The following is a 13546-nucleotide window of genomic DNA, read 5'->3' on the forward strand; positions in this document are numbered from 1 at the left end:
GTGTGTATGTGCCTGTGTGCAGTGTGTGCATGTGCTGTATGTATATATATGTGTGTGTGTATAGTGTATGTATATGTGTTTGTGTGTAGTTTGTGTATATGTGCCTGTGTGTATTTGTGTGTCTGTTTTGTGTGTATATGTGCCTGTGTGTCTGTTTTGTGTGTATATGTGCCTGTGTGTCTGTTTTGTGTGTATATGTGCAAGGGTGTGTGTGTAATTTATTTTACATTTGATACATTTCGAATATTGTTACATTTTGAACATTTACATTAAGAAATGTATGCATAAAAACCCACTGCATACAGACATAAACACATAAGCTATGTTGTTATTCTCGCTCCTCCTCAGGATTGTCTTGAGAAGACATAAAACACAGCAGAGCTCAGACACTGGACTGATAGAGGATCTCAAGTCAGTTTCACGTGGAGATGTGCTGGAGGGAGCCATTAGCCTGCTTCTGCTGCCAGGGCTGTGCATAGCCGCTCACGTCTACAAAGGGGAGTGATCAGCAGCTCCTGGGTTACCCCTAATAAAAAGAAAAAGCAACATCAGCCTTATTTATTACTTGTGTTATCTTAGACACAGGCTCCGGTCTGTGATCCCTGCACTTTATTAGCTGTCACTATCCACTGACTCACCACATCTACTCCAGCCTGCCTGCATGACCGTATATGCAGCTGGGAAGCTGATTTCATTCAACACTGAGCTAAATCATCACAGCTTTTTGGATATAACATTTTTCTGACGGATCATAAAACTTTTTTTTTTTTTTTACCTTCCTGGAAATTAGAAGAGCTATTTTTTTTATCCTATCTTGTACAATGGGACCTTGGGAGCTCAGTGTATGGATGATAGCAGTCTGCTTCGTAAACGGTAAATTGATCTTCCATCACCTTCCATTCCACCCCTATAAATCATATTCTGATTTACAGCAATTTCTTAACAATCAATTATTTCTTAGACCCACTGATTTACTGTATAAGAAATATGCAATTGGAATAAATGTAATTATAGGTGAGGTATCATATAAGGATTAGTCTGATCACACATTGTACACAATCTATTAATATAAATGTATTTCCCATTGCACATAAAATATCACTGTAATACCGGTTAGACATTATTGTGCTGTGTTACCACCATTATATTGGAACACTGGATCCTGATTTTTATATTCCTTGATTGTAAGTGTCCCTGCAAGGAGAGTACCAGAGAAAGCTCTACAAGGAATTAATGAAGAATTACAACCCTTTAGAGAGACCAGTAGCCAATGATTCCCATCCGCTTACTGTCTACTTTGGAATGAGTCTCATGCAGATCATGGATGTAGTAAGTATTTAATATTCTTTTATTGTATCAGTGTGCAGGCTAATCAATGTGGGATTTGTACAGTGAGTGTTTGTAGTGCGGGGGAAGGGAAGTCTCTGCTAAGTGGACAAGAATGGTGTAAAAGTATTAGGCATAGTAATCTATAAAGGTGGCAGTTGTGCTATGTAAAACGTTTACTGAGAAATTGTGCTGTTCCATATCTGTTCAAATATGTTATGCATATTTATAACAACCATGTTGTAAACATAAGTTGGGACAATGTAACTTTTTTATATTAAAAGGCACTTTTAGAAATGTTATGTTTGCCAATAAATAAAAATATGAACTTTAATATAGCATATACAGCATAGGATTATTTTTTCAGCTATTATGTTTGGAAGTTTTGTTAAAGTTGTATCTTAGCTACACATTGTGAGAACTTAGACATTCTTTGTTGTTTAAAAATCTTATTGTATATATAATATACAGATAATATATAAATATATATATATATATATATATATATATATATATATATATATATATATATATATATATATAAAAGACAGCATAGCATGTTACTAAAATCAGCTAGCAATGTGACATTGTAATAATATAGAAATGGTGTCTGTTGTTGTGTTAGATAGATAGATAGATTGATAGATGATAGACAGACAGATAGATAGAATAATTTCACTGTTGAAATGGACCTGTGGGAATATATATGGTATCTATTCAACTTCTGTTGAAGCCACTGATTAACCTTGAAATCAATATATCTCTGCTTTCACTTCTGTCCATAACATGAGACCTTCAGGAACTGCAGATCTCCCATACAATAGGGCAAGTCAGACTTGGAAATATAATGATGTAAAGTAATGACATTTATTTGAGGTTGTTTAAATTATAAAGAAACCAAATTGTTAATGTATCAAATATAATATTCATAATCATAAAAATGTTTAATTATTGCAGTAAAAACTCAGTTAACCTACAACATGTAAGCTTTTAATTTATCATAATTCATTTTTAAGGTGCCTCCTATATGAAATACTGGGGATTAAAGCTTAAAGAGCCATGAGTGATGGTTTGGACTGGGTTTTGTTTTTGCTGTATGTATAAATACCAGACATTAGTCCATTGTTATACTAATCAGTTATTCTACAGTAGCAAAAACAATTGGTTTTGTGTAGAAAGTTATATATATAATAATAGCACCAGAAAATTCTAAAATAATATAATCCACAAAAGAAATAAACTTTCCAGACATGAACAGAAAAAAACTATGTACCAAACAAATATGCAAATCAGCTACTGGAAGCATCCAAAATTATGTTATTAAATTACTGGATACCATTACAATTGGCCAAAGTTTCAGCCTTATTCAATAGTTTTTCATCCAATTAAATAATGAAAAGGTATCTCCTCTTGGCTTTGGTAGACGTGAAAATGTTAAGCAGATACTCCTGTTCATAAGTAAAAATTCTTATGCAAACTATATTTTAAGATGGATTCTAGAATGTCATGCAAAGTGCAATGGATATTTAAATAGTTATACAGTAAAACATTGCTTAAACAGTGTCTTTTTTTCTCTCCAAAAATGTAAAATTATAATCTACAAATCATTTTCAATAATATAGTTCTAAAATCTTTACATATATATTTTATATTTCTTATTTAATTAAGGTATAAAGTGCCAAATGATCCCTTTAAAGGCAAAGTCGGTAAACTGATATAGAGGGAGTGTCTTTGGGACATCCTAATGCAAAAATGACATGGTTTAATTTGATATGTGTCATTTTTATATTACCGATCCAAGCTTAAAGGGAGATTCCAGCTAAAATTACAATCTACGTAGATGCATTTCAGTTTTGCATAGAAGCATTTTTGTAATAAACATGTATTAGAACAAATGTTTCCTATAAAAGCTATTGCATTTTTGTAATAAACATGTATTAGAACAAATGTTTCCTATAAAAGCTATTGCATTTTTGTAATAAACATGTATTAGAACAAATGCTTCCTATAAAAGCTATTGCTGTTTCAAAATTGTATTTAAGTATGTACCGTGCACCAACATTTTAAAGGCAGCACTTGCTCAGAGAGACTTAAAGAGACAGTCTACACCAGAATTGTTATTGTTTAAAAAGATAGATAATCCCTTTATTACCCATTCCCTAGTTTTGCATAACCAACACAGTTATATAAATACACTTTTAACCTCTGTGATTACCTTGTATCTAAGCCTCTGAAAACTGCCCCCTTATTTCAGTTCTTTTGACAGACATCCATTTTAGCCAATCAGAGCTGGCTCACCTGAACTCCACGTGCGTGAGCACAGTGTTATCTATATGACACACATGAACTAACACCATCTAATGGTGAAAAACTGTCAAAATGCCCTGAGAGAAGAGGCGGCCTTCAAGGGCTTAGAAATTAGCATATGAACCTCCCTAGATTTAGCTTTCAACTAAGAATACCAAGAGAAAAAAGCAAAATTGGTGATAAAAGTAAATTGGAAAATTGTTTAAAATGACATTCTATATCTGAATCATGAAAGTTTATTTTGGACTAGACTGTCCCTTTAAGTGCTTTTCTATTGTTAATTGCTAACATGATACAAGCCCCACTGGCGTTCTGAGCAGCTTCAGTATTTCAAATGCTGGTGCACTGAGAATATCTCGCTATGATTCACATGCAGATGCAGACAGTAATGCTAACAGTAAAACTGTGAAAACCTTTACTAGAAGCATTTTTCCAATACATGTATATTGCAAATATGTTTCTATTTAAAGATGTAATTCATCTATGTGCATTTACATTTTGAATTGAATGTCCCTTTAATATGTGTTTAAGCTCCACAATGTGAACAAAGGGACAGTAAACACTTTATAATTACAAGGCATTTCTTTTGTGCTGCTATAGAATAATAAACCAGCCAGATCTTAACTTTTTAAAACAAATTAGCACCCTTGTTTACTGCAACTATGTTCCAATAGCCAAACACCACCCGCCATTTACCCCTTTGAGTGCTAAGCTGAATTTAATATTTTTCTGTTTTTTACTATTTTCAAAAACATTTTTTTTTTACTTTTTTATCCCCCCCCCAGATCCCCAAGACGTATACCATTGAAAAGGTTAGGCGATTACCTTTCCAATGGTGGGTCTTGGGGGTCTGTAGCTGCTTAGATCCCTGAGATACAGGTTTCTAAGCAGCATGCCCCCTTTCCCTATACTTTGTATTGACAATTTTGAATAAAGTTGCACGGTGACGTCACGTAACGGGAAGCCCCAGCGATGCCTGTCACTATGCAGGCCCAATCGCTGAAGTAGGAGCGGGCCCCCAGATTGCAAAAAAGGTAGTTGAGTGCTAATGATGGCTCTGAGCTGTCATTAGCACTCAAGGGGTTAATTGGAGGAGCCAATCTGTCCTTGAGTCTGCAGACAACAAGGCTTGTCATAGTCATAAAGTTAGTACAACGTATATTGTTTTTCAACTATTATCTGATAAAGCCAATTGGGGACATATATGTAGCAGAGTTAGTCTTGATAAGTCAGCAGGGTGCATTTCACATTTTAAAAAATGTAAAAAAAAAAGTTCTAATAAATGCCCCACCACAAGTAGCACTGCCTAACTTTAATAAACCTATAATTAAGTATCTATAGCAAATTGCTATGTGTGTAAGTGTTTGTGTTTGCATGTATAACGTTTACAAAATGTAACATAGCATTCATCTATTAGCAGCTGGCGGATAAAGAACAAATAGTTCCAGGCTGTATTATGAACTTGATACAAACAATACAATATATCAGGTTATGAAAGTCTTCTCTTGAGAGGTTCAAGTTGTAAAGAAACAGGAGACATTTCATAAAAATAAATTTGCCTCTTCCTGGAACAATTTTATCTGACTTCTTCCTTGTTCTTAATTATATTTGTCCATCTTTTATTTTATGATGCATAAAATTCATTCAGATATTTTAGTTTTACTCAGTTAATATGTTGTATATGAGTTATAACCAATGTATAATGTGTTAAATCTTTGTTTAGCTGGGTATAAAGGAACAGTCAACACCAGAATTTTTGTTGTTTAAAAAGATAGATAATCCCTTTATTACCCATACCCCAGTTTTGCATAACCAACACAGTTATAATAATACACATTTGACCTATGTAATTACCTTGTATCCAAGCCTCTGAAAAACTGCCCCTTATATCAATTCTTTTGACAGACTTGCATTTTAGCTAATCAGTGCTCACTCCTAGGTAACTTCACGTGCGTGAGTTCAATGTTATCTATATGACAGAAATGAACTAATGCCCTCTAGTGGTGAAAAACTGTGAAAATGCATTCACATAAGAGGCGGCCTTCAAGATCTAAGAAATTAGCATATGAGCCTCCTAGGTTTAGCTTTCATCTAAGAATACCAAGAGAACAAATCAAAATTGGTGATAGAAGTAAACTGGAAAGTTGTTTAAAATTACATTTGAACCATGAAAGTATATTTTGGACTTGACTGTCCCTTTAAGTACATTTTCTGAGCTCCTGTTTTATATATATATATATATATATATATATATATATATATATATATATATATATATATATCTGTGTTTCAGTTTGTAAAACTTAATTAACACAGTTAAAGCAACTAATTGAATACTGAAAATATGTCTATTCATTGCATTTTGAGGTGCACTTCATTACCAAGCAGATGCAGCATCAGACTTCATCATAGATAAAATTACAGTGTACTAGAAACTGTTGAGTCCTCTTTTATCACACACAGTAAACTGAAAAAGTGATCTATAAGGAGTTTTGAACACTGTAATTTCACATGAAGGACCCGTTAAAAGGGATCTCTAAGCAGTATATCTTGCAGTCTGACATTTCTGTAGCTATATATGGAAAAAGTGCTGCTTTGTGCAAAATTCAATGAATTTGCAGTTTGTACTGGTTCCCGCTATTTATTAAACTTTTCTGGGGAAGGAAAATATTTAATAATTAAGCTACACATATTTGGTATACTTTTATATCATACTAAGACAAGGTACAGTAAATAAACAAGATGCTGGGGATGTGCAGTTACTAAATACTGTTTTAAACAATTTTCTAATTTAAAATTTATTTTAAAAAGTATCCTCTCGTTTCACCATTGGCACCTTGGATGAAATGGTTAAACAGGTACATCGTATTTGAAACTGTAGTTGGGACTATACAGTCACTGCAAACTTTACTCTAGAATTTAAAAAATAATTTACTTAATTTTGAATCCATTGTAAAACAGGGCTTAGAACATTGGGCGAGATTTCATATATGGCACAAGCTTCAGCACATCTGCTGAAACCTGCGCTGCTCCTAATTTCACCTCACACATCGGGGTATTACATAAACCCTGCCGGCAGTTCATAAAGTGCCATAAATCGGATAAACTAGCGATGTTGAGAAATGAGCGTAAATACAAATTTCTGGAGTCGCCAGTGACTCTCGTAAAAGTCTAACCCGCCTTCCAAATATAAACCTGACACGTAAAACCCCTATATCCGCTATCAAAAACCCACATCGGAACTAATAATAAAAGTATTGACCCCTAAACCGACAACCTCCCACAACGCAATATGCCTAATAAAACTATTAACCCCTAATCCGCCATTTCACGCACATCTCAATCTACCTAATAAAACTATTAACCCCTAATCCACCATTAACCCATATCGCAATAAATCTAATAAAGTATAATCCTTATGGCTGATTTGAATTTGAAGAATCAAATTAGCCAATAGGAATGCAAGGGACGCCATTTTTAAACGCGTACCTTGAATTCACTACTCAGTGTACAGCGGCGATCGTATGAAGAGGATCCTCTATGCTCCATGGCTCCATGGTCGCTGGTCCTGCTCTGTGCTCATCTCTGCTCCGCGCCGGCTTGGTCCTGGATGAAGAAGGAAGAGGTCTCCACTTAGAAGAAGATGTCAGCCGCTTGGAAGAAGACTTCACCGCCTGGAACAGGACCTTCTCTGTCAGACTACGGGAACGTGAGTACCTATTTGGGGGGTTAGACTTAGGCTTTTTTTATTTTTTGACCTTTTTTTTTTTTAGATTAGGGATTTCTGGGCACTCTTAAAGGGACAGTCTACACCAAAATTGTTCTTATTTAAAAAGATAGATAATCCCTTTATTACCCATTCCCCGTTTTTGCATAACCAACACAGTTATATTAATATACTTTTTACCTCTGTGATTACCTTGTATCTAAGCCTTTGCAGACAGCCTCCTTATCTAAGTGCCTTTGACAGACATGCAGTGTAGTCAATCAGTGAAAACTCCTAAATAATTTCACGGGAGTGAGCACACTGTTATCTATATGACACATGTGAACTAGCACAGTCTAACTGTGAAAAACTTTCAAAATGCTCTGAGCTTGGAGGCGGTTTTCAACTGTTTAGAAATCAGTTTGAGCCTAGCTAGGTTTAGCTTTTCAAAAATACCACCAAGGGAACAAAGCAAATTTGATGATAAAAGTAAATAGGAAAGTTTTTTAAAATTGCATGCCCTATCTGAATCATGAAAGTTTAGTTTTGACTTTACTGTCCCTTTAAAAGAACTAAATGTCCAATTAAGGGCAGTAAAACAGCGGAATGCCAATTTAAAGGCAATGCCCATACAAATGCCCCTTTAGGGGCAATGGGTAGTTAAGGATATTTTAGTGTTAGTTTTTTTTTATTTTGGGGGGTTTTTACTGTTAGAGGGGGATTTAGTATTTTTTTAAGGAAAAGAGCTTTTTAACTTAGGGCAATGCCCTACAAAAGACCCTTTTAAGGGCTATTGGTAGTTTAGCATTAGATTAGGGGGGGTTATTTTGGGGGGCTTATTTATTTTCATAGGGATTAGGTTTAATTTTTTTTGTTTTTGATAATTTGGTTTATTATTTTATGTAATGTTAGACTTTTTTTATTTTTTGTAATCTTAGATTAATTTAAATTTAGTTTTTTTTATTTTTAAGTAATGTTAGCTTTTTATTTTAATTGTAATTTAGTATTTTTAATTTAGGTAATTGGGGTTAATTTAGGGGGTGTTAGTTTAGGGGGCTTAGTAATTTAATTAGTTATTTGCATTGTGGGGGGTTGGCGGATTAGGGGTTAATAGATTTATTAGGATTATTGTGTTGTGTGGGTTTGGCAGATTAGGGGTTAATAGTTTTATTAGGTTTATTGCGATGTGGGTTAATGGCGGATTAGGGGTTTATATACTTTATTAGCTTTCTTGTGATGTGGGTTAAAGGCGGAATAGGGGTTCATATATTTTATTAGGTTTATTGCGATGTGGGTTAATGGCGGATTATGGTTCATATACTTTATTAGTTATTGTGGTGGGGGATTGTAGTTGACAGGTAGATAGATATTGTGCATGCGTTAGGTGTTAGTTAATATTTTCAGGCAGTTACAGGAGTTATGGTGCTCACATACTCGGCGCAAGGCTTGCTTCACCTGCCTATGTGTGGCGAGGTGAAAATGGAGTCAGATTTCTCCATTTTTGCCGCGTAAGTCCTTGCGCTGAATATGTGATACTGATTTGTGATGCGGTTCTATGTTAGCTTATGGGAGTAAAAATTGTGGCCAACGAGTGAAATATACGTGCCGCATTTATATGTGGCACTGTATATGTAATACCAAATGCATAGTCATCCGACTCATCAGCTGTGATTGTGTATTGAAGCGGACCCGAGCGGCAGGTTCTTTCCCGGAAAAGAACCCATACGATTGGTGGATTGTCGAGTACGTCATAACCCACACCTTCCAACGAGCCACTCAGCGTAAACCCTCTGAGCCGCGTAATTTGAAGCTGGCGTCTTCGTGTGCGGCACAGGAGTAGCTGAAGGATATTGGCAGCGCTAGTGGCTGAGCATTTGCTTCGAAGCTTTGAAGTGGTGTGGTGAGTTACTCTTCATTTTCGCTTTTGTTCTAATATCGATGGAGTATCAATGAGGATTGACTGTGTGTAACTTGGGCCCTATTATAATATTCTGAGCCAGGTGTTGCTTACGGCCGCACTGTTTGGGTTTCTCTTTTGTACGTATTTTATGTAATACCAAAACCACATAAAAACTGGCGTTGCCCGCTTTTGTGGGCGACGTCGCATATGTAATCTTGCCCCTTATCTCCGAAGTCATCATCCTCCATGTTTAAAAAAAGATCCAGTCTGTGCAAAAACAAGGTATTTATTAGTGAAGTTTAGCTGTTTTGCAGGGTATATTGACCTCTACCATTTTAAATAAAGTGAATCAGTTTACAATCTAAAGCTATAGTTTTCAATGAAGTTTAAAGCCTCTCTGTGTAGTATTGCCCACATTGTTACCCAAATTAAATAATAAAAAATAGAAAATTAAAAATTGTACATTTCTTTAGATTGGAACATATTATTTTTGGATAGATGTAAAAGGTGATTACCCTGTGCAAACAACAAATCAGAGTTAAAATAAAGGAGTCCTCTAGGCTCCTAGGATCTGAACTGGAAAACAACAATACTTTGACTGCCTTAACTATAGGCTACATTTTCACAGAAAATTAATTATTTCTAAGGGTATATTAAATAATTATTAAATAGAGTATTTATAACTCCCTATAATTTAACATTCTGGAATAAAAAACATTTTTTTCCCCGTCCTAGATGCAACTTTCTTGCAGCAAAAATGATACGCTGTTTATGGGATTGCCCGAAAAAAAGTATTCTGGACTAAGATCTCGTATTGGTTGTCCAAAATTATGAAGCAATTGATCTGTTTATGGAGTGAGGACGTTGTGTTCTTATTAGAGGGAAGTTAAGAAAGAGCTAATGTGAAATTTTTGAATTTTGTAATTTTGAATGGTAGAAATTTATTTTTTTCCAACCTGGAAATCTCAAAAAGCTCCAAGCTTTACTCAGTTTATTGAAAAACTAAAAGCTAAACTGATAACTGAACATACGATTTACGTGTTAAACTCAGAAATGGAGGTACAAGGGTTTTTTTTTTAAATTGGGTCAATTGATTAAATCTTTGCCAGTGAACTTACAAAGGCAATATATTTCCCCATGTATTCATATGGAATATATACAGTCTACCATGTTGAGAGGAGAATGGGTTTGTAATCAATAGAGATGAGGTTAAAAGGTGGGTTGCTTCCTCCCCCTTTTTTTTTTTTTTTACAGTAATTTATGACCAGAGGGTACAGCACTGAGTGGTGATAAAAGTTAAAATTTGAGGTTTGCTGATTGGTACTTAGATGTGATAATATATTCATACATAAAAAATGTTGTGGAAAAAAAGGAAAAGGAAGGGAAGAAAAAGGAATTTAACTGATTAGAGTTTCAATTTGTTATATTTACATTGTCAAAATGAATGTGTATTCTGAATTGCTTTTGGTATTAGGATGAGAGAATTTTGGTCGATAAGTTTTCGTCAATACGTTTTTGACAGAATATACTTTAGTAATAGAAATGTATCTCAGAGTTTATAGTCATTTATTTATCCGTTTATTTAATATACACATCTCATATAGCAAAAACACAAACATTAAAAATGGCCTATGATGAATCTTAAATGTCCATATTCATGTGCACACAAATATATAATGCTAACAAACAAAGGTCAAAACAATGTTAAAAAGTCCAAGTTTCAGTCTTTGCATAAGCAATCCACAAGGGTACTACATTAAGCCATTGTGCTATAAACAAATAGAGACAGGGCTCCTAAAGGGACAGTCAGCACCAAAATTGTTATTGTTTAAAAAGATAGATAATGCCTTTACTACTCATTCCTCAGTTTTGCACAACCAACATTGTTATATTAATGCACTTGTTTCTAAGTCTCTACAAACAGTTTCTTATAACATGCTTTTTTTATTAGCAACAACACAACAAGAGACTGCTAGTTCATGTGGGTCATATAGATAACACTGTGCTCTCTACCATGGAGTTGTGGATGACACTGCACTAATTGGCTAAAATGCAAGTCAATAGATAATAAATAAATAGCCATGTGATCAGGGGGCTTTCAAAAGAGGCTAAGATAAAAGGTAAACACAGAGGTTAAACGTATATTAATATAACCATGTTGGCTTTTCAAAACTAGGGAATGAATAATAAAGGGAATATATATCTTTTTAAACAATAAAAATTGGAGTTGACTGTTCCTTTAAGAGAATACAAAAGCACGGAGATAAAGTGTCAATGCTTACACCAGAAATTCTCTGCTTCAAAGATGTGTAACCCGTCCTCTAGGAATGCAGGCCGTCACTTGTATTGTCCCAAGGCAAACCTCTATAGACGCTTACATTTCCTAAGAGTGTACCCGAAGGGCTTCCTTAGTCCCCAGATATGCCATGTGATCAGCTGGAGGCTGTGTTTGAGGAACTGGTGCTTCAAGACAAGTCTTGTGCAGAATTAAATTTTGCGGTTGTAGCGGTTTGCATTGGGCCAATACAAGTGCCGGCATGCCTAGAGGACGGGTTACACATCTTTGAACCAGAGAATTTCTGGTGTAAGCATTGGCACCTTATCTCTGTGCTTTTTTATTCTCTAAAAGTTCTATCTTGTTTACAATGGCTTATCTTTTTTTTTTTATAACCAACTTTATTGTTTGTCCAAAACAAAATGCAAGTGTTTAGGAGACGCAGTTCCAAATAATACAATGAACAAAAGTTGTTGTTTTTTCAAATACAATAGTATCGTAATTTTACATGAGCACAACTTATACAATATTTTAAATTTTTACAGCTACACAAAATTACAAACTTAAACAGGCCGCTCCTTGTCATCTATTTCTGACCTTAGCCTGCTGTCTATCGGCAAAACAACAATAAAAAAACTAAAAAAAAACTCTTGAGACCTCTCCAGAGCAGTTATTATATGATCTCTGAATTTTATTCATCAGTAAGCATCCATTGCTGCGGAAGAAAATCTGCCATAATGAGTAATAGATACAATGGCAACTTCCTAAATGGGGAAATAAATTGGATCTGGGTTGACAGAGGCAATGCTAATATTACTCTTTTCCATTTAGAAAAGTAAGATCTAAGATTTGTTTTCAGAGAGTGATTTTATATCTTGTAGCTCAATGGTCATTTGAAGTTTCATTGTGTTAACAAATTCAGAAAAAACTAGAGGCATCGGGGACTTCCATTTTTTAACGATCAGATTACGTGCCACTAGAATAGCCATGTTTATCAAATGTTGATCTCCAGTCTGCGTACAGTTATCGTATAAGAAAAAGGAAAACTTTGCTCTGAAACAATTTATTCAGCCAGAAAATAACCTTACCCCAATATTGTCTGATCTTAGGACATGTCCAAGACAGTATAAAATGTCAGCTCTTTCTGTTAATGTTCGATTCTAAGTCACACTTGCACTGTCATGATGGTTAGTATTAGTACTGGCATTTTCATAAATGACCTTTAAAATGGATTGCACAGTCAAGAGTGCAACAGGAACTTACTCCATGTCGCTCCTCACCGCTGCTAAAGCATCTGAATGCTATTTGTTTGTAGACATAATGGGTATACTAGAATAATTGCTTAGTCATTATATTGTCATTTTTAATATTTCAAAAGTATTGCTTTTAACAATAGTTACATTTATTATTGTAAAATTACCCTTTCCAGTTTGGTGTAATCTTAAAACAAGAAGGGTATCTACAGGTTTCTATTAGAAGGGCTTATGAAATCTTCTTATACTGAATTTTAAAAGTGCGGAAACTATAAAGTGTGAAACTGCTCCATTACAACATTGTACCTACATAAGAGATTTCAAACTAGATTGCACCTTTTTGACTGTGGTTTTTTTAATGAACCAGCCTTCATGCACAAAAACTCCGAACATGTCAGTGTGTTTTAAAGTGTTTGCACCTAAATTATTGAAGTTCTAAATGGGATTGCACCTTCCTGATTGTGAGTTTAATAATAATAATAATAGCAGAGGCGTAACTAGAAACATCAGGGCCCCGGAGCAAGAAAACATGATTGTCACATCGTAACAGACACACATCACAGGGACATTGCCAAACAGTGTCACACAGATCAGGGACTACAAAATGTGTCACACACAAGAATGCTGTCAGAGAGTGTCACACAGCACAGGGACAATGCCAGAGGGTGTTATACAACACAGGGACAGTGACAAAATGTGTCACACAACACAGGAACCTTGCCAAAGTGTCTGCCACACAGCACAGGGCAGTGCCAGAATGTGACACAGCACAAGGACAA

The 13546-nt window shown here is 34.9% G+C and overlaps 1 protein-coding gene across 1 annotated transcript in view; it reads left to right on the top strand.

Annotated features, from left to right (window-relative positions):
* Positions 1-821: 821 nt before the first annotated feature.
* CHRNA7 (cholinergic receptor nicotinic alpha 7 subunit) overlaps positions 822-13546 on the top strand; it is a 509577-nt gene continuing 496852 nt past the window's right edge. Inside the window, exons 1-2 of the mRNA XM_053717538.1 lie at positions 822-873; positions 1190-1329. Coding sequence (XP_053573513.1) covers positions 822-873; positions 1190-1329 — 192 coding nt within the window. The remainder of the gene's footprint in view (positions 874-1189; positions 1330-13546) is intronic.

This window comes from Bombina bombina, chromosome 6, assembly GCF_027579735.1.
Source record: "Bombina bombina isolate aBomBom1 chromosome 6, aBomBom1.pri, whole genome shotgun sequence".
Lineage (NCBI taxonomy): Eukaryota > Metazoa > Chordata > Amphibia > Anura > Bombinatoridae > Bombina > Bombina bombina.